At 36.6% G+C, this 22,201-nt stretch overlaps 1 protein-coding gene and 1 long non-coding RNA gene across 2 annotated transcripts; one reads left to right on the forward strand and one right to left on the reverse strand.

The window, feature by feature from the left end:
- Positions 1–1,434: 1,434 nt before the first annotated feature.
- On the forward strand, positions 1,435–11,254 carry LOC115429710 (S-adenosylmethionine synthase). Its single transcript, XM_075353504.1, is given in 10 exon segments — positions 1,435–1,694; positions 1,696–1,717; positions 3,513–3,590; positions 4,066–4,188; positions 5,906–6,018; positions 6,144–6,287; positions 7,014–7,232; positions 7,368–7,550; positions 8,679–8,811; positions 8,952–11,254. Coding segments are annotated over 9 exon segments (1,050 nt in total). The 5' UTR covers positions 1,435–1,622; the 3' UTR covers positions 8,775–8,811; positions 8,952–11,254.
- Positions 11,255–11,713: 459 nt separating this feature from the next.
- LOC115429711 (uncharacterized) lies at positions 11,714–20,380 on the reverse strand. The gene is made up of 10 exons (XR_003936824.1): positions 20,141–20,380; positions 19,986–20,041; positions 18,650–18,724; positions 15,996–16,122; positions 15,777–15,890; positions 15,603–15,682; positions 15,272–15,455; positions 12,409–12,467; positions 12,261–12,320; positions 11,714–12,181 (listed from the first exon to the last, which is right to left on the reverse strand). It is a non-coding gene; the product is annotated as an uncharacterized LOC115429711 (long non-coding RNA).
- Between the last annotated feature and the right edge of the window lie 1,821 nt (positions 20,381–22,201).

Genomic DNA, 22,201 nt, shown 5'->3' on the forward strand with positions numbered 1-22,201 from the left:
AAAATGATGTTTAAAAAATGTAGAGTGCATTACTAGCAGCCCACAGAAATGTAGTGGAGGAGCTAAATATTGGAAAATTTCTCTCTGAGATTATTAACCACTAACTTAGCAACTATTCTTCCTGGGGTTCACCAGAAATAAAACAAAACTTGTAAATAAACATTTATGTACGAATAACACAAGAAATGGAATATTTAGTTCATAAATGGTAAATTGGTATTACATAAACAAACAAACAACAAACAAATGAATGAATGGGATGGATGGATGGATGGATGATGGATGGATGGATGGATGGAAATATAGTACTTGGTACAAAAGCAAAGTCAACCACTATAAAAAACTAATAGTAAGTTAGATAGGAGATAGTTGTTCCAGGTTAGCACAGGCCTGTGGAGTTTAGAGTAGTCATTATAGATAAAGGCAGGGGTCTCAAACATGCGGCCCAGGGCCAAATGCGGCCCACCAAAGGTTCCAATCTGGCCTGTGGGATGAATTTGCAAAGCACAAAAATTCCACAGTCAAGGATGTTGAACTCATTTTCATTCAGGTTCCACATACAGACCAATATGATCTACAGTAAAATAATAGCATAATAACTTACAAGAAATAATGTCTCCATATTTTCTTCTCGTTTTTGATGTGAAAAAAATATTACATTATGTCTATAAATAATGACAACTTCACATTTTTGTCTTTGTATTAGTGCAAAAATAACATTAAATTATGAAATATTTACATTTACAAACTATCCTCTGACAATAAAATGTGAATAACCTGAACAAATATGAACAACCTGAAATGTCAAAAGAAAATTAAGCACAATTTTAACAATTTTCTGCCGGTTACTAAGTATTTAGTGTCTTTGTAGTTTGCTTCCATAATGCACATGTAGAAATGGTAAGTTGAGGAAAAATATTGTTAAAATTGCACTTATTTTTCTTAAGACATTTCCGTTTTTTTCAGGTTATTCACATCTTTTTTTGTTTGAATAGTTGATAAAAGTAAGTATTTTCACAATTTAATGGGGTTCTTTGCACTAAAACAAAGGTACACATTTGGAGTTGTCATTATTTATAGGTTGTTATGCTATTATTTTACTGGTCCGGCCCACTTTAGATCAAATCGGGCTGAATGTGGCCCCTGAAAGATAATGAGTTTGAGACCCCTGGATAAAGGTGACCTTGAACGCAGCACACAGGCATGTCAGATAATAATTACATCTTTTATCTGTGTGTAGTACATGAAAACAGATGCTTTAGAGTAGAAGATGAAGTGCCTCAAAGTATTTTATTAAAATGATTGTAATCAAACGGGCTGAAATGGGGAATTGTGCTTGCCATAGAAAAGAATATCTGGCCAAGTCTGTTTACATTTGGTATAGCTGTACTTTCCGACCGTGCTGCGGTCCATGAACGTAGCAGTAGTTTGTCGGTATAAGTACAGCTGTCCCGGCCGCCCTTCCGTTCACCCGGTGAGCTAATAACCAAAGCAGGGAGCCCAGTTGAAGTGTGAGACTTCAGATAAAGGCAATTAAACCCGCGCCTTCCAGCAGACCGTTAAAGAGGCTCACATCCGACCGGCTAGCGTGTTAGCAGTTAGCATTGTGTTAATAAACTAAAATGAACGGACAGCTCAACGGTTTCCATAACAACTCGCTCATTGATGAAGACTGCTTTCTCTTCACCTCAGAAATCTGTGGGAGAAGGACATCCCGGTGAGATACACGTCTACAACTGCCGGCCCTGTTTGACTGTACTTAATAACCTTATAGCATCTAGTTAGCGTCTCAAATAAGGTCATGCGTTAGTTAGCGTTGGCCGGTTAGCTCGGCGTGTTGATGTCTGTCAGCTGTCACCATGTGGCCCCGGCAGCCTTTCCCGGTCCTCTGTTAGCAGTACAAAACTGTAAAAACCACAGTCAACCTACAAGATAAGGAATTACCGTTTTTGGAGTTCATTTAAAGAATTGCGACTGTATGCTAACAGCACGGAGGTTAGCTAGTAAGGCTAGCAGTGAGTCAATGAGGACCCGTGGTGCCTGTCAGTCATATGAAGCTAACCTCTTTGTGTTCAGCTGAATGTACAGCATACAATGAAATGTTTTATATACACAAAACTACCAGTGCCGTGTAGGTGGGGAGGAATAGACACAGATAAACGTAAGTGCAACTAAATGTATGTTTCTGTGAAGTCAGACAGCCTTGTTAGCTGCTAGAGGGAGTTGCATCGTAGTCTTAGAGTTAACTAAATGTGGCGTGCTCTATTGTTGTGCAAGCGTAAGGTCTGTTTGCTGAGATGGATACCAAACAAACTTGCAGCTTTATTGCAATGGATAATAGGCTTACCAGTATGTCTAATAATAGGTACTGCAGGGGCTGTAGCTCAACTGTGGGTGTAAAGCAGTCATATCCTCATACTTATCCATGGATTGTTGTAGGACACTATCTTGTCAGTTTCTGGCACACCCCAGAAAAAATATTAAACGAAAAAATTAAGACTGTGTTGGAGAGAATGCCCAAGAAAGTGAGAGGTGAATAAGTTAGACACTAATGATTCAGGTTACCAAAACTAGGCAACATTTCAACCAGTCGTCTTAACTTGAATTGATCAGGTTTTTTCTTTACAGTAACAAACTATAGACGGGATTAATTTTCAGTCAGTTCACTGCAGTAATTGACTTATTTTAGCTACAACATGAACCCAGTATGCAGCAACAGTGTTTTATTACTCATGTGCTTGACATAAAGATACCATTATGTATGCTTTTCATGGACACTTATGAAACTTTAACAGATTCAGACTGCTGAGAATGCCGACATTCCAGTCTGAGTAGTGTGTTTTAGTTGATCTCTGGGACTTAACCATAATTTCTACTGTGTACAGTTCCTCCTGATTTTTAGAGTCTAAAGGGAAAGGAAGTGCATTCATATAGATTGTAGTATTACTAATCATTCATTGGAGCATTGAAACCTTGACTAGTTGCTTTTAGTTTCACGCAAACTGTAGAAAAATTGTAAAATTTACATCATACCAAGGTACAAGCTATGACTGTTCTGTATGTTGCTTCTTAAAGCCATTAATTCTCTTTCAGGGAGGCTTTAAAGAATGTGTGGACTTTGTATTTATTTTAATCCACAACATTTTACTGTTAAAGGCTCCTCATGGTTTGTTGTTCACTTTTACTTTTTTAAACACCTGCAATAATGTTGAACTAGTTTGTGTCACATGGCACTTCAGGAAAAAGAAGTAAAATGTATGTTTTAGAACAAAAACATTAACGTAAATAGTACAGATGGACATACAATATATTCTTTACACATATGACCTAATGCTTTACGAACTTATTTTCTTTTGGTAGATTAGATTTATTTTAAATGAAAGAGAAAAAATATGACATTTGAATAATTAAATGTAACAACTTGTTGAAAGTCTTTGAAATGTACGTGTCAAAAGGCAAAACTGTGTCTGTTTTTTGGTATTTATTAGAAAATGTCATCTGTTTTTTCACAGATAAGATATGTGACCAAATCAGTGATGCCGTGTTGGATGCACACCTCACACAAGACCCTGATGCCAAAGTAGCATGTGGTAAGTTTCTGGACCTTTGTATCGGACAGCGATGCAGGTATGGGCCAGGTAGGCAAGGAAAAAAACCCCAATTTGCTATAAGGTTTTATCATTTACATATCTGTCCCTGAAAAGTATGTGACATGTTAGAGATGTTGTGCTGTTGATGCTGGAGCATGTTATGTTTTAAGAGGATAAGTTCACATGTCACTTCATAAAATGATGCCATAAGTTAGACAAGATAATCATCCTTGAGATTAAGGCATGGTGTATCTTTAAATTCATGCATGGATATTATTGGTCACTTAAATAAAAAGGCTTTGGCAAAATTATTTAAAACAAAAAGTTTACAGTTTGAAGTGAAGATTTTTCAACAGACTGCTTGTTTGTTAAACCTGTTACAATGCCATCCAGTTCCCTCGTAATTCCTTGTTACCCTCTTTTCTTGATGGCCTTTTATACTTATCCCTCACACTGCCTGTCACTGTGCCTTCAGAGACTGTAGCTAAGACGGGGATGATCCTGCTGGCAGGGGAGATCACCTCAAGGGCCAGCGTTGATTATCAGAAGATTGTGAGGGAGACAATCAAGCATATTGGCTACGACGACTCCTCAAAAGGTAAAGTGAGGACATCTGGTTGTTGTGAGCTCAGTATTTGAGTTCTGTGCATTGAATCTACTTTGACCTGCCCACAACATACTCAGTACAGTTTTCTATAAAGTATCCAAGAAGTTAAAGAATGCTAAGGGTTGTGACAATAGTGAAATTTTAGCTATTGTTGCACAAATTGTTTTTAATGATGCCATCAGTGACCTGAAACAGCATGAGGTTGTCAGAGAGTCAAAAAGTTCTCAGACAAATGTAATAAAAGGTTTATTTTATTTATTGATTTAACTCTTTAAGTGCCAGACAGTTAAGGGGCTAATAAGCCTTAAAAGTGCCACAGAATTTGGCCGTTTTTCAGTATTTCGCGTCGTTTTTATAATATTTGAAGAATCCTGCAGGAAACCGCTTGGTAACATCCGACCGATTGCTGATTAGAGTCAAAACGCACCGGACGCAGCCGATTCATTATTGATCGTAATTTGCATAATTTATTATAATAATAATAATAATAATAATGATAATGATAATGATAATAATAATAATAATAATAATATCTTTATTTATATAGCACTTTTCATACATTAAAAACTGTAGCACAAAGTGCTTTACATATTAGTTTAAAAATCAGTACCCGCCCCCCACCCACACTCACACGCACACACACACGCACACACACCACACACACACACACACACACACACACACACACACACACACACACACATACATACACATATACATGCAAACCCACAAGCTCACACATACTTAAGAAGACTGACTGAGCACGGGTAGACCAGAACAAAAATGTACAAGTAAAAGTAAAACATCAATTTAGGAGGCGCTGTCTCAGGGAGCCATCCGCACCAGGATGCAGCCGCCGACCCCGGCGACCAGGCACCAGCAACACAGCCCCGCATCCCAACTAGTGGGAGAGGGCCAACTGGGACCCCCACCCACCAGAAAGGAGCGGACCCCAGTGAGAGAAGGCGCCACAGCCCCCGGAGTCCACAGCCGCCCCCCGGCATGGAGGGCTCCCTCTGATGAAACACCAGAGAATAAGAAACATTAAAAAGATATAAAATATTATTCGGTTGCATGACCTCAAATTCCCGTCTGCATGGTCTCAAAGGGGGACACAGAAAGAACGTCATCGAATGTGAGAAAGAAATGGGGGTGGATGGTTTGTTTGTACACAAATATGGCGTGTTCTCCAAAGCCGATCTGATCGGCGCGTGGCACTTTACAGGTTGTTTTCGTAAAGCCGATTTAATCGGCCCATGACACTGAAGTGTTAACAGACCTCTGCCCTGATTTTCACCGGTCCAGCTGCTCCTTTTGGATGCTACTCTTTTGATTGAAGTTTACTGTCTTGGTCAAACTAGTAGATCCAAGTTTCATCCCCAGTGACATAGCACTCATCTGAGAACTTTTTGACTCTCCCTCATATGTAATCTTTTGGACTGAGGAGAGAGCTGTGGAGGGAAGCTGTGCATTTCATTAGTTTATTTATATTTAATAATGGTGATATTTTAGAACTGTACTGATGAAGTAGCCATTAAAAAAATGCATCTTGTTTCCACTCTACTTTTAATTGGAATATTTAATCCCACCTTGATGCTTTAGAGTCAAACCTGAATAAATGAGATGAGTTCAACAGTGATATTAGTATATTTTCAAGAGTATTTTTAAGTGAAACAATGAAAACCATGGCTTTTCTCTGTTACCACAGGCTTTGACTATAAGACCTGTAATGTGCTGGTGGCTTTGGAGCAGCAGTCCCCTGACATTGCTCAGGGCGTTCATCTGGATCGCAAAGAGGAGGACGTCGGGGCTGGAGACCAGGTAAGAGCACAGGTTCTGAATTTGGTTCACAGTACAGTGACTGGTCCCAGAAATGTGGCAGTGATTTAGTTTTTACCAGTTATTTGTCATCTTGTCATGCTTTGACTTGTGACTGTTTCCCACAGGGTTTAATGTTTGGATACGCCACAGATGAAACAGAGGAATGCATGCCCCTCACCATTGTTCTGGCTCACAAACTCAATGCCAAGATGGCTGAATTACGCAGAAATGGGGTCCTGCCTTGGCTCCGACCAGACTCCAAAACTCAGGTTAGAAAACACAACAGGACCATTGTTTTCATTTGTTTGTTATTAGACTCGGCATTAATAGACTCTGCATTAATAAGCCCTGTTCACACCAAAGATTCATGACTTAGATGTAATTGAACTTCTGCCAGTCTACAGAACTTCCTCAAGTCACCAAATTCTGTTTTCCATAACTGTCACTATATACGTTCATTCTCACTGCTGGCTTGCTGTATATAATTCATGGGGTTTTTAAAATGTAAGTGAGGATAATGGTAGTGAGTGACTTACTACAGGTGCATTTATAGTTTTGATAAAACGGTAAAAAACAAGAGGGCCAAGTTTGTGGAGCTGTGTCATAAAACTACAGCTGTTTCTCACACTGATGAGGTGACGCTCTCTCTTTGAAGTTTAGCCATTTTGACCAGCTGATGGTTGGAAACAGACTTGACCAGCTGACTTTCTACACGCTGACTGACTCTAGAAACAGGTGACATGCCTCACGTTCTAAAATCAGCCACTGGCAACTGAGATGAAGACAGAGCAGAGAGGTGTGATCGGACTGCTGTAACTTTTACATTTTGTGTTTTGAGTTTGGCCTCGTTGTTAAACTTTGGTCTAAATTGAGTTTAATGTGAACTCAGGAAAATGTATTTAATGTTACATTTGTTAAACCAGCAGATGCTATATGCTTGGTGTTAAAACATCTTTTTAAGCGTGTATGTCACACCTTGTTTATTTGTCCCTCAGGTGACTGTCCAGTACCGACAGGATCGAGGAGCCATGGTGCCGTTGCGCGTCCACACTGTGGTGATGTCTGTGCAGCACGATGAGGGTGTCAGTTTGGATGAAATGCGTCACTCTCTGAAGGAGCAGGTGGTGAAAGCTGTGGTTCCCAGTGGGTATCTTGATGACGACACCATCTACCACCTGCAGCCCAGCGGACGCTTTGTCATTGGAGGGCCGCAGGCGAGACCAGAAGTTTCTTAAAATGATCTTCCTTTTACAGGACTTTTTCTAAGATCCCTGCACCTGTTGGAGATCTTTTAACTAAGTACAGGTACATCACTCCAGGTTATTTATTGTATCTGTTCTTTCCCACAGGGGGATGCTGGTCTGACTGGCCGTAAGATCATTGTCGATACTTACGGAGGTTGGGGGGCGCATGGAGGCGGAGCTTTTTCTGGAAAGGATTACACAAAGGTAGACCGCTCTGCCGCCTATGCTGCTCGCTGGGTCGCCAAATCTCTGGTCAAAGCAGGGCTGTGCAAGCGTGTGTTGGTCCAGGTCAGTACGTGGTTCTGTAAACACAGGTGACTGTTGGTTTCTTCACAGTACAAAAACACAGTTTAGGTCACATTGAATTCCCTTTGTCGCTTCCCTTCAGTTAGTACTGTGTTCATACTGTTGCTACAATGTCTATTAATGAGGTTATAGACTGTGATAAAATGAATATCTTTCATGTCACGTAACCTTCCAGACATAGAGAAATTACACTGGCCACTCAAAATGTGGAAAACATAAAAGTTTGTTTCAGAGTATTGGATCTATGAAGAAACTGGAGGTTTTACCAAAGATTCACTACTCTTAAGCTGACAAACTTCATCTGATGTTATATGGGGCAGGTCCTGCTTGCTTTACATACATTTGCAGATTTAACTGACAGCGTTAAAGAATGATTAAACAAAAATAGGAATAAAACAAGTGGCACCAGGCACAACAAACCCCACCCCTTGCACGCATTGTTGCTTATTTTGGCATTGATCCAGCTGATGTCAACATGTCTGTGTGTGCTGATGTCAGCATTGACATAGACAGCATAGATACATTTCGACCATTATAAGTAAAGGGGGAGGGGGGAATTTAAAAATTCATAAAAGATTTAAACTTTGACCTACTTTTCCCAAAATGTAACCCCATCTATTCTGGATCACTGGCAATCTATAAACCCAATTTGGTATGAATTCAACTAATAGTTTTGCTGCTAAAGTGTTAACAAACAAAATAAGAAAAAAATCGAACCAAAAACAATACCCCTTGCCTCCCCTTCAGGGGGTGGGGTAATAAGATTGAGATTTTAGGACCAGAAAACTAATTTTAAAATATTTATAAATCTAAAGTCTGCATATTTGCCTAGGGGAAACATTTCCTGTTAGACTGGAACTGTAAGGAAAAATATTCCAATAATAGTTTCATAATTATTTTTTGCAGATGTCACAGGGCAAGCGAAAGTTTGTTCGGCTACCAAAATGTTACAGGACTGAATAACAATGTTTGCACATAATAGATATGTTTGTTTTTTTTTCTTTAACCTTTTGTCTTTTTGTTTGTTTGTTTCTGTCATCTTTTGTTTTTACTGTGGTTCTGAATTCCTAGAACCAAAAGTTAATCAATTTTGACTTCCATGTGTTGTAGGTGTCGTATGCCATCGAGTTGCCCATCCCCTCTCCGTCTCCATCTTCAACTATGGGACTTCTCAGAGGAGTGAGCGGGAGCTGCTGGAAATTGTGAAGAACAACTTTGACCTACGTCCAGGAGTCATTGTGAGGTATTACATGTCATGTTTTAGACTTTCTTCAGTGCATTGTTGTATTGTTGACTCCTGGCTCATTAAAGGTTAAAGTTGTTTTAATATTATTTTAATATTTCTGTAATAAATATTTCAAAGAAAATATGCTTTTATTCCAGGGACCTTGACCTGAAGAAGCCCATCTATCAGCGCACAGCAGCTTATGGTCACTTTGGTCGCGACGTCTTCCCGTGGGAAGTGCCCAAGAAGCTCAAATACTAAACCATGTCCTTCCTCTCCCAAAAGGCCTCAGGTCCACCCTAGAAAAAAAAAGCACCTGAGAGTCCATTTCCCTCTTCATCTTCAGAGTTTTCCCTCCTTTTTTATCCTCCACACTCACAGCTTCCTCTAATGAAAACCTGTTTTTTTTTACACCTTTACAACTCTCAAGATGCTAAATAGTTCAGACCTGTTACATTCACTGAGATTATGCATCCTTTTAATTTTATTTTTACATGACCATATTATTACTTGTTTATTTCCTGTCACTGTGGTCACTAAATCTAACTTATGTCTCAGCAAATCTATTGAGTGCATATTTATAAATCATATTTATAGATTTCCTAAAGGCCCCTGGGAGTATTTACAGTAAGAATAGTATTTATAAGGAATATCTAGTGTTCTCCAACTTTAAAATTCCCTCTACGTCACATTTTTATGGAGGTGAAGTATGGTTTGTATCTACAATTATCTGTATATTTAAGGTTTTTGCCATTTCTTTTAGGATGGATTTTTTTTTTTTCTTCCAGTTTACCATCACAAAAACATACCTCTTCCTCATATATTTTAAACTTTGTTGGCACAAATAGTTGAAGATGGCCTTACATGTCTAAGATATACCAGCTGAGTCAAATATTTTTTCTTTACCTTTTTTTTTTTTTTTTTTTTTTTTAATCTGCTACCCCTTCAGACCATGTTTTTCTGACGTTTTACAGAGAAGTCAGAAGCTGCTAATGACCTTATGGTTATGTTGGGCTGCACGATTTTTTTTTTTTTTAATTGGTTTATGTGTGATGTGAATGTTCAGATGTTAAATTTTCATTATTGCACTGACCAGCATGAATCAATGTCACCCCCTCGGCTGACAGTCTGGGTGTAGCTACAGAGAAACCTGGGCTCAGTTGTGTCTGTGGGGTGGTTGCCTTTATCCCATCACAACACCACGTTTTGATTTATAGCATCACTGTAATGTGGGACCTAACTGTATGACCAGCAAGTACCAATGAAAGAAAACAGTTTAGTGTTTAAACAGACACTGTTTAATCTCCGCACATAAAACATTGAAAACACGAAACACAAAGTCACAAGAAGAGCTGAGTAGCAGTGCACTGTCAGATTAGTGAATGTAAGGTGTGGGGTTTGCTTCTGTCTTAGTGGAGTTTGATGTTGCACTGATGATTAATGCGGGATCAGATATTGTAGCTTTGTGTTTGTTAGCATTTGCTGTAATTGCAATGCACATTTATTCTTGGGTTTTACAAATGGAAACCTACTTTTTTCATTGTGAATTATGAAGTTATTCAAAGAGAGTAGTTATACGCACAACATTAAAAAGTACTATCCCACTTAATTTGTGGCTTGAGGTTTGAGAGAAAATGCAAAGTTTCCAATGAATGTTAAGGCTGCAGGTACATTTTACTCTATTTATTTTAGTTTTATAAAACCTTAGCATTCTTTGACACATGGCTGAACAGCCAGAGTTTTGATCGTTAAATTTTATTGTTCCCTTGGGCTGAACACTCCACATTCAAATGAGGTTAGAGTGTCTGTCCCCAAAATGGTTAAAAAATGAGCCACTCGCTCCTGATCTGAGCTGTATCTGTAATGTGTGTCTGAAATGATCCTCAGCATATAGATAGGTGGCACTGTATCCCTATAAGTAATACTGACATGTTCTTTTTACTGATGCTGAAATATTTGACATTGTTTGTGCTTCTGGCATCTCCCTGTGGCTCTAGAAGTGTACTACAGAGAAACTTCAGAAAGCAGCCACTTGGCGGCGCCAAGAGCATCTTAGATGAACTTTTTTTTTCCTTTTTAAACTCTTTTTCTTTCCAGTTACTCAGCCACAGATGGAACCAATAATTGGTTGGCGCTGTACAGAGAAACCAACCTGTTTACATGGTCTTCTGTGCAGGGTTTGAGGGATTTTTTTAAAAAATCCATTTTAAATAATTTTTTTATTAATTGAAAGGGATTCTGTCAGTGTAGTTTCTGGATATATGAAGTGCCTTTTCTCAGTGTCTGAAATGCTCCTTCTCCTTTTCCCTAAAACTGTTATTCCTTATTATTGATCTACTACCCTGTGGTTGCAAAATTTCCATGTTGAATAATTCATACTGAACAGTCTGAGTTGTTTAGCTTTTCTTTTAATCCCTTCAAATAAACTGCACTGTTGCATGTGTTTATAGGCTGCACTTGACATATGTTTCTGTTTTGTTGTTTTTGTCTGTGTTTTACTAAATGATGCAGGTTTAAGTGTTTCATTAGTAAGGATGAACCTGAATTTAATTACAGCAGTTGATATAGTCACATGTAATCAATACAACGATGAGAATGGATAAATATACTTACAGGTCAGATTATATTCAGTTCCTTGATATAAAACTGTGAGAACTGTCTCACTTCTATGTCTCTCTAACCTAATTTTGCATCAGTTTATTTCTGTTCTGATTTTCCCAGCTTTAGAGTGACAAAGTTACATTGCAACTTTACACTTAAACTTGTTCATCTCAGTCCTAAACCTGAAAAACAAAGCACTTTGTTGGCTTCATCTTCAAATCACTGTCTGTGCTTTGAAATATTTTAAGCTTATAATAATGATAATAATAATGTGGTAAAGTAAAAAACCTTCAGGAAAAGAAACATTTTAGCACATGACCATAGTTGATATTATTTATTTAATACCAAATGAAGATCCTGTAGTATACATTTGTTCCTCATAGTAAATGCAGCATACAAATATTTTGATTGCACCTGATTTTGATAGATTACAAAAACTGATTAAATGTGAAATAAGCTTAGAAAAGTATCTTGTTAGTACAAAAACAAAGGCATAAATGTATAAAAGTCAAACACTTAAAAATTTTTAACAATCTTGTTTATACAGTCAAGACTTTCATATCTTTTCAACATTCCTTACAGCTTAGCTATCCTTTTGTCTAACATATTGAAATAAATGCTGCTTTTCTTTGCTCAGTGCAGACCATATATACCATGCAGAATGCAAATAGATATCAAATCAGTATCAGACAGAAATACTTTGGCAGGAAACCACCAAAAACAAGGGCTCGACAGAATATTTGCAGTTCAGTGGTGAAAGCTCTACATCGTCTGCTGAAGACCTGACCTGAAAAAGCACATAGAAAAAGGTTTTATATTGTACGTTTTGCTTTTATTTAAAGGCTTGAATTAGTTTTTCCACTTACCTTAATTTCTTAGATCACGTTCAGAGGCTTCCAGGCAAATTTCTGACAGTAGAAAACAGTCTGTGCAGAGCAAATAAGGATATTTTTTTAATAACGTTGAAAAATTCATCCAGGTAATGTGTTTGTGATTTAATATCCATTTACTTACTCCACATCTGACAGCTGTGTTGAAGTCTTTGCACCTGTATGTTGCCAGAGTGCATGGATCTAAGGATAAGAATGAAGTCAGAAGTAATTATTCCATGGCAAATGTGATTTTTTTTTTTTTTTTTAGTCCCATATGCCATCGGTATTTCATGACAGTGTGAGCAGCATAAATCATATAGAATTATGGTGTTTTATGATGCTATGTGGTCCTATATACAGGTCTGATTTTTTTTTTTTTTTTTTTTTTTTGTCATATTGGAACTCATGCAGCCTAAGTATCACTACAGACAGACATTCATCATACAAGTTTGCCGGTCTTTCACTTCATCCTTATTATCATCTGGTCACAAAGTTGCATCGGTGAACAATGAAACTGAACACTGACCCTTTGACCTCAGTGTCCAGTTTCATTTGTTCACCTTTGTATGGCATCGGGCATACAGGCATGAACACAGGTGAGGAACATACATGTAACCACTTTTCTCTGTTCCTGTCCATAAACTGTTCACCCTGGAGCAACAAAAACAATGGACCTGAGCTTTAAATCAAAACCTATCACAAAGGCTACAGCGTAAACGGAGTCTGAGAAGTCTTACTTGTGGCAGTTTTATCAAAATTTTCTGATTTCACATGTGATTTTTCAGTGAGTTGTTTATATGACAGTAAATTAATAATGGGTAATTCAATGCAGCATCAAACACTAGTTTTTTTTGTTTTGTTTTTTGTGCATATAATTTGTGATCTAATAAATTTACTGCATTAAGATGCAGTTTTAAGACTTGTCCTAAACGAGGGTGTTTCCATTTCCTGCTGCGTCATACTTTCATACCGTGCAGAGCAAATTAAGATTTTTTTTTTTTCATAACACTGAAAAATTCATCCAAGTAATGTGTTTGGGATTTAATATCCATTTACTTACTCCACATCTGAAGACTGTTGGAAAAAACCTGAATGGACAAGTGCAAGTGAGTTATTTTGTAATGCAGGTGTTAACACTTTTCAGGCTCTTAAGAGAAACATAATGTACAACTTTATCTCCCTATTGATTTTGTGCTGTTGACAAATCCTAGTCATAGTTTGGTGCGATACCAAGTCATCCTTGTGGCGACACTGGTACAATTGTCTGTTATAATATTGATGATGTTTTGTCTGTCTGAATTTGAACCCTGTCTTTTTACCTCCGCCAAGAAGGTTATGTTTTTGCCAGTGTCAGTTTGGCTGTCTGTCTGTGTGCAAGATAACTCAAAAAGTTATGCACGGATTTGGATGAAAATTTCAGGAAATGTTTAAACTGGCACAGGAAACAAATGATTAAATTTTGGTGGTGATCGGGGGCGGGACTGATCTGCCTTGGCAGAGGTCTGCGCTCTCCGAGTGCTTTTCTGGTTTATTTAGTTTTATTTGTTGCTTGTTTGTTTTTAAATGAACACCTGAGTCTGGCAATAAAGATGATTCTTCTGTTCCATTACACCATGTACCTCATCTACATTTATTACAAATAATTTCAGTTCCTTGTAACTTTGCTGATTCATATTATAAATATAAACTAAAGTGTTACACAGTACACTGAAATGGGTCATTCCGCACTTTTGATTTTTGGGACTTTAAATATATCATCAGGTCCAAACATTCTATTCTATTCTATTCTATTCTATTCTATTCTATTCTATTCTATTCTATTCTACGGTCACTTCCCTTGTTATTCTGTCAGATTGCAAAAAATGTGCTGGTTCCAAATGTACAAGGTAAAATTACAAAATTTGTGTCACTGTGCAAATAGTTATGGACATAACCGTATTCTGATGCAAGTACCTGTTATTTTATTGAACTTAAAGTGGGGGTTTTGGTTGCAGTATCATAGTACAGTATTTTTACACCAGAGCTTGCTTCTTTTCTTGTTTATGTAGAGGATCTGATGTGTAGTGTATATCATTAAAAAAATGTCAAAAGCTGTTTCATGCAATATGTGATTCTAGAAAAATGTGCTGTGCAGATATTTAGATTTTGAACATTCAGAGTGCACTATTAACCCTTTACTGCATGAACTGTTAATAAAATAGTGGTATATATATTTTTTTTTTTTACATAAAATGCATCCAACTGGATTCCATGCGTCAACAGTTCTAACATATAATGGCATTAGTTTTTTTTTTAGCATAAACACATCCATAAAGCTCTTCCCACAAAGGGAATACATCACTCATTTAAGAAAGCATATAATTTCAGTGTTTAATGTAACTTTACACTATGGTGAATGTCATGAATCAGTTATTATATTCTAGGAAACATCACTGAGACAAAACCATAAGGATTAAACTGTGACCAAACTATTCCTTAGAGTGTAGATTTTGATAGAATTTCTTTGTAACCACATTTTGTATTTAACAATATATCAGGATAAGATAAGACTTTATTTATTCCACAGTGGAGAAATTTAATTCACTAAAGTGATCGTAAGACATTAGAAAACCCAGTGGCACAACAATTAAGAGTTGGTTATGGGGATGCCTTAAGGAGGATATGGGAACCTTTTACGGACCTCTGACACTATCATATTATAAAAAGGTTTGACATGCAGACAAAACATTTACAAAGGATGAACTGTGACCATAGAATGATTTGATTTAGGATGCTATGTTCTTTCTCTTATGTGTCTTTGTTTCTTCTTCCCTTACTTCCTTATTTGTTTGTTATGTTACTGAAATGTTGAAAACTTGATAAAAACATAATTGAAAAAAAAAAAAAACAGTTGGAGTTATTACTGCAGATAAAGTAGCTTTAATTAAAGACTGAATAACTGTCCACTGCTGTAAAGGATTAAATATTCAACAGATCTGTGTATATTGACATTAGTGAAGACTGACCGACAGGTGTTACTTCCTGGCCTTTACACAGGTGCATGAGGGCGCAGATGGCCTGAGGTGTGGCGTAGCGCATGATGGCCTCCAGCACCGTCTTGGTGAACTTGCCAACTATAGCCTCACATTGATCTTTGTAGGAAGCAGGCACAATATGACAGATTTCTTCCACCACGTGGATCACAGCAGTCTGCAGAGGATCAGGATGTAAAGTACAAGGTGAAATAAGTGTGCAGACGACTAAGCTGTCTGGCGACAACATGATGTCTGTGTGGGTGTGAAGCACAAAGGGTTACTGTGTTGTACTAATGTTCTCTACCTCTTGGCTGTGACTCACCTCTGTCCTTCCTTTGGCAGTAAATCCTCCAGAGACTTGATTATAAAAATGCAGACGGCACACTGTGATGGGGGCAGCACCTGATCAAAACAAACACACATAAGCCTGGCCTTCATTCCACAAACAGAAAATGTGCTTTTGGATAGTTTCTCTTCCTTGTTTTACTTCACTGACATCTTCGCTGGTCCCAGCAGCTTCCAGGGCCTGCTTCACAAAGTAGCTGAGCATCTTCTGTTGAGTTTCACTGGAGCTACACAGCCCAAGGAGTTTACACACCTCTGCTGGTTTCTTCAGGACAAGAAATGAGACTGGTTTGTGTTCATGAAGCACCAAAGCACACGTCATTATTACAGACTGAAAAGCCAATGAGAAGCCAAACATGCTTGAACTTACAACACTCCAGTAATAAAGTTGATGACCAGTGGAATATCTTCTCCACCTCCTCTTTGCAGACTTTTCTGGTGGTGACAGGCCCGGGCAGGTGGTCACACACAGTTTCGATGCCATCCATGATCTTTTTCTGGAATAAAGAAGTCAAGTCTGTGACCTGCATGAATGAGTCAGTATTGATCGAGGCTACAGCCTAAACACCAGGAAAACTGACTGGATGAATGCCATCTTCCCTCTGTTTAGCACAACGGACCAAAGGTTCAGCCGGTTGGTTTGAAGCACATTTAATGATTACAAATGAAACTGTGAGGCCAAAATGAATTAATATATAAAAAGCTACACAGAGGTGCTTTTTCCTGTTATGAATGTATAAGAATTGAGTGGTGCTGTTATTTTTATAGTGTGCAAAACTGGTAGAAGTGGTTTCTTTACTGATTTTATATATTTACAACTGCGGAAAAAGACATGAAAGGAGTAGTAGTATTAATTTACCAGTTAAAAGATTGTATACACCTTCTCAGTCAGTGTTTTTTCTCTTTGTTTTCATTGCTTTCGATATCGTAGATTAACACTATAGATCTCCTCACAACACAAATGATGCACTCAAACATATAAAGCAGGCAACAAATTCCACAGATTATCTCTTAACAAGACACCTCTGTTAAATGAAATGAATCTGATTTGGAGAATGCCCCAAGTGTGCAAAAATGGAACCAAAACAAAAAGTATCTTATATATTAAACAACATCTGTTAGTGTAACACTTTTTTGTTGCTACATTATTCCATATGTATTCCTTCATAGTTTGATGCCTTTAGTATTAATCTGCAATCAAGAAAATAATAAAAAAATAAATAAAAATATTGAACGAGAAGGTGTGTCTGAAGTTTTGACTGTAATGAACATACACACAACTAGAATCAAATAGAAAAAAATAAAATAAATTTGCTGATTAAATTAAAATTTAAGTTCACAAGTTTTTTTGTTTGTTTGTTTGTTTTACAGTAACAAGGATCTGACATCGTTAGGTGTCATTTTGTCCTGTTTTTCCAATGTGGTTTAGGATTTTACTCATATTGTTTTAATGCAGTACTGTATTTTTACTGTGTTGTTATGTATTTTATTGGCTTTTGTACAGCGATTTGTTCGACTGTTTTTTTTAAATGTACTTTATGAATAAATCTGGATTGAATTAGAATAATATATCAACACAGTAAAATATTAACCCTTTATCAGGCAAATGACTTTTTTTGGTAATTTCCACACACGTTACAAGACAGTGACAGCACCAGTAACAGTGAGGACAGTGGGTCAACAATCTCAGGTCCTATGTGGTCTACAGAGTCTGTAAGGACCACCTCTGCATGAACAGTGAGTGTACCTGCTCTGTTAGGTACCACAAAGTAATGGTACTAGTGTAGGGAATGATGTTCAAAGGGATAATGTGGATGTGGACAGGTGTCTGGATCAGCACTGTTCTAAATATGTTGTTCTAATGTTCTAAAATACAGGTTTCTTTCACCTTACATGTGTTTTTATTTTATTTTTTATATGTACATCTTGGTTTGTTCCTTTCTTTTGTTTTGTTTTTTTTGGTTTTTTGTTTGTTTTTTTTTCCACATATGGGCAAGGAACCAAATATGATAACTTCACTGACCTTGATTTTCTACATAACAATAAAATAAAATAAAAAAATTCACAAAAGTAATAAAGTCTTGTTATGTCCTCCAATAACACACTAAGGCTGAAATTTGGAATTTCGAGTGTTTCTATGAGTGATCTATAAAGGGTTACGACAGTTGCCATCAATAAGATTAGCAAACAAACTGATGGGGAAATAGTGTTATTATATTTAATCTTTGACTTCATACTGTTGTTCTTCTTTGTAGTTTTATGAGACTAAAATGACTTTAGTCAATACAGCCCTGTTCTGAACCTTTCACCAAATAAAGACAAAACGACTACACAGTAAAACACTTGTTTTGTCATCTTTGAGATCAAGCACAGGGACGACTGATTCCATGCGTCTATTATTTCTTTTCCAGTCAAACCACAGAGCATCCTTCTTTTTTGAGCGTTATGTAGAAAACAGTTCCACAATTTAAAGACACAAATTAGCTCTTATGTTAAAATATGTGAAAGTATATCAGTGACTAATACTGAAAAACAAATATTTTGCATTGCTTAAGTTTGTATATATAAAATTCTTACAAAAATAATTCTCTTCTTATAATAATAATAAAGTGACAGTGGTGTAAATCTGTCATTTTAGTTTTTACTTATAATTATTTTAATCTGATGTTGTGTTTTGATGCAGGTGCAGCATATTTCCAGTTTGGCCTCAGAGGAACAGAGATCTTCGAGGTGAGAAACAGAAACTAGTTGTCAACTTTTGTTCATCATAGAAAATGGGAAGTGGGTTAATACCAAAACTGTTCCCTTGAGTGCACATTTTCTGTTCATGTATTAACTGATAAAACAGCATTTACATGTGAAAGAATGTGCACAGACTTAGCAAACTGATAAAAGAAAAAGGTTTATTATTTGATTAAAACTGTTCAAGAATTTTTCAATCTTAGCGTATCAACATTACAGTATCAGTGTATAAATACTGAGCCTGTGGAATGTGTTTGCTGTCCTGATAAGTTTAGTTCTCACCTGGACATCTGCGTTGGACAGCAGGTCACCAATGAGTTCAAATATTTTAGTGCAGTCCTGGCATGTGTTTCCATTCTGCAACATGAAAAAGAATACATACACACTTCTATTTAGCACAGATCAGGGGTTCTCATATATGATGTATATGGCTTTTGTGTCGATGATGTATTTCATGCAGAAGAAACAAATTTAGTTCCTTTACTGAAAAAAAATAGGCAGAAGTTGATTAGCATAGATGACTCACTTCCTGAGTTTGAAGAAACATGCAAATCTTTTCTTTCCCAGTAAAGCATTGGTGTGGTTTCCTTACATTTTCACCCACAGAATGTTCTCCTTTTAGATTAGTTATTTTCGCTTTCAATGATTTTTGTGTTGTGGTTTTTGGTTTTGATTTTTTCTTTGCTTAGTAAATTAATTCCATTCCATTCCACTCCAAAGTATGTATTTTAAGTCAAGCACTGTACTTCTTTAGGTCTTTAAAAGTCTTTTTTAGAGTTTGAGTTATTTTATAAATTGTTGGTATTGTAAGATGAATATCTCCTATTATACCAACAATGTATAAAGTACCTCAAACTTTAACATCTGTGACACTAAAATGTAACATACATATTTTATGTTGCACTTACATGAATATAAAGTATCATATACACATAAAAAATGGGAGGTGGGATAGTACCAATGAAATAAATAAATGAATAAATGAATGAATGAATGAATCAGTCAATCAATCAATCAATCAATCCTCACTGTTCAGTTGCGTATGCTTGTTCTGTTCACATATTAACTGATAACACCCTGGAATTTAACAGGAATATTCATTTGGATTAAAATACCAGCAACAGATATTATCTTCAACAGTAAAATGTAACATGGATATTAATGCTGCAGTAAAGTGAATACAAAATATTATATTTTCTAAATACATTTTTAAAAAAATCAACACTGACAGGGACCATTTTATTGTGCAATGGCATTTTTACAAATCCTACATCCTAATAAATTTCCCTATTGAATATTTAGATCTATTTAAGCAATGTTTTCAACGCAGAAACTTTAACTTGTGGATTTTCAGTGTGTATTAGTACTTGCACTTAAGTTGAAGATCTGAATACTTTCACCACTGGCATGTACTTTTTTTTTTTTTTTTTTTAAATAAATCACATCTCTCATTATTTGTATAACAAAATATTATTACTTCTTGAATAAATTATGCAGTTCAGTCTTTGAAGAGTGGGCTACACACATGATAAATTTATACCACATGCCTTAATTAAAATTTATTTATATTCTTTTTTTGCATTTTCAGTGTTGAATATTTGGCAAAATCATGACTTACCGTTGAATCATCCAGATCTGTTTGCAAACCACTGACATCAAGAGTCAGAGTGAGATCTGTGAAAGAAATTGATCATAAATTAAAATTTTCACTGTGAATTACACAGTTATATCTTCTTTTAATAGTGTTTTTTTGTTGTTTTTTTTTTATCTTACCACAGCTTTGGAGACCAATGAAGAGAAGCAAAGCCACCTTGAGCGACGCCATCTTCTCTAATTTCCAGGCTCTGAGTTTAATGTCGTTCCTTCTCAGAAATGTTGCAGAGACGAGTCAGTGGAGCTTTTATCTGACTAGGGGTCCACCGGACACGACAAGCCCCCACCTGCCAGAAAAAAGGGGCGCGGATGATATTATTTTCAACACGTTTACATAAGGTTTTTTTCTCTCTCACACACAAAAAATGCTAATATTAGTCAACTTTCATATCCAGTTTCTATCACCAGACACCTTGACTTGTTTGTCTTAAAGAAGAACTGCAGTTATATGAAAATACACACTGACCCTGGTGTTAGATCCTCTTATTTGTTTCATTTCACATTCAGTCTCAGGATGGACATTTACTCTTGAAGCTCAACATTTTCTTTCTAAAATATATGTACACCAGCTAAAACCTAAAGCAGAACCGTTACACACTGTTTCAGGGTCAAAACACAGTAATATCCCGTCAGAGAGTGAACTTTAATTGATTGCCATTCCAACATTTATTTCAGTATACAGTAGCTCCTTATTCTGGATAATCCCTTACCATCCAACTAAAGCAAGAATTCATTTAAAGTAAAAATGTGGGTCATTTAGCAACACTAATCTGTCAAACTGTCTCTAAAATGTCCCGTCAGAGAGATTTCGCATACCGTGTTTTGACCCTTCATCAGTATCAGTTTTGTCTAATAAGGTGTACTGCCACAACTCTCCTCCAACTATTAAACTGTTTAGTTGTACGAAAACAAATTACAACTCAAATCTTATGTTTGCTGCTGTTTTTAGACTTACTCATCAGTTTTTACATTAACAGCCTCTGCATAAGGTTTCATGCTGTATACTTCTGGTGTCTTTAATAAAACACAGGCCTGTAGAAAACTGAATCAAACCACCAATTTAAGACACATGAATATTTAAGATATGATGAAAGTATGAAAATATGGGCCCCTTTTTATGAGTACAAAGTAAGACTAAGGTAATTGTGCTTGAGCTGTAGCTTCCTTTTTCACAGTTTCCAAATCGGACTTTGTTTCATAAAATATTTAGGAAAATAACTGAATTAAAAGACAGTCACAGCAAGTAGGATTAAGTTGAAAGACAGCTGTGAAAGGGATCATTCTATTCTATTCTATTCTATTCTATTCTATTCTATTCTATTCTATTCTATTCTATTCTACGTCAGTGTGACTTGTCCATCTATCATCTTATTTAACTAAATTACAGTTGCACAAGTCTCACAATGTAGATAATGTGAACTAAAACAAACAGCAGTGATATTAACATGTACTTTGACTTGTTACTGTAGTATAAACACATCATACATTATATTTTTATTGGTCGACTGTATTTAATTTCTAAAAGTGTATCTATTCCAGACATTTAGGTTACATTGTAGACACAAAAACATGTAGAATATAATAGAATATTTATTTATTTGGTTTATTTGATAGGGACAGATACAAAAGACATAGACCAACTGTAACACAGCAATCCCATGCATGCATCATAGTGCTTATAGCAAAAGCTAATTTGCAGCACTGGTCCCTAGATGGGCTTTTATGAAAAGTTAAAATATAGAGAGGAATGGAGAGACAATGACCTTTCACATACAAAACTGTGGTATAGGAAAGAAAATAATCAGGTTAAACCAAAGAAACAGATAAACATTATACAAGCATTAAATATGAGTACACTGCTGTTTCTGGCACATCCATTTTTTTGGTAAGTTTTTTGAATAAACCTAAGCTTGTCAAAGATTTTATTTCAACAGAGAGTAGGTTCCACAGATTAGCTCCTTTCACGGAGAATGCAGACCGAGCAAAGGCAGTTTTTCTGTAAGGCACCCTGCAGTCTCCATTTGAGGCAGCTCTGGTGACCCTGCCACGACTCTGCAGCCGATGCACACAGGCACTCAGAGGCTTCGGGGCCAGTCAATAGAATAGAATAGAATCGAATCGAATTGAAATTGAATTGAATCCAATCAAATCAAATCAAATCAAATCGAATAGAATAGAATA

This window comes from Sphaeramia orbicularis, chromosome 12 (assembly GCF_902148855.1).
Source record: "Sphaeramia orbicularis chromosome 12, fSphaOr1.1, whole genome shotgun sequence".
NCBI lineage: Eukaryota > Metazoa > Chordata > Actinopteri > Kurtiformes > Apogonidae > Sphaeramia > Sphaeramia orbicularis.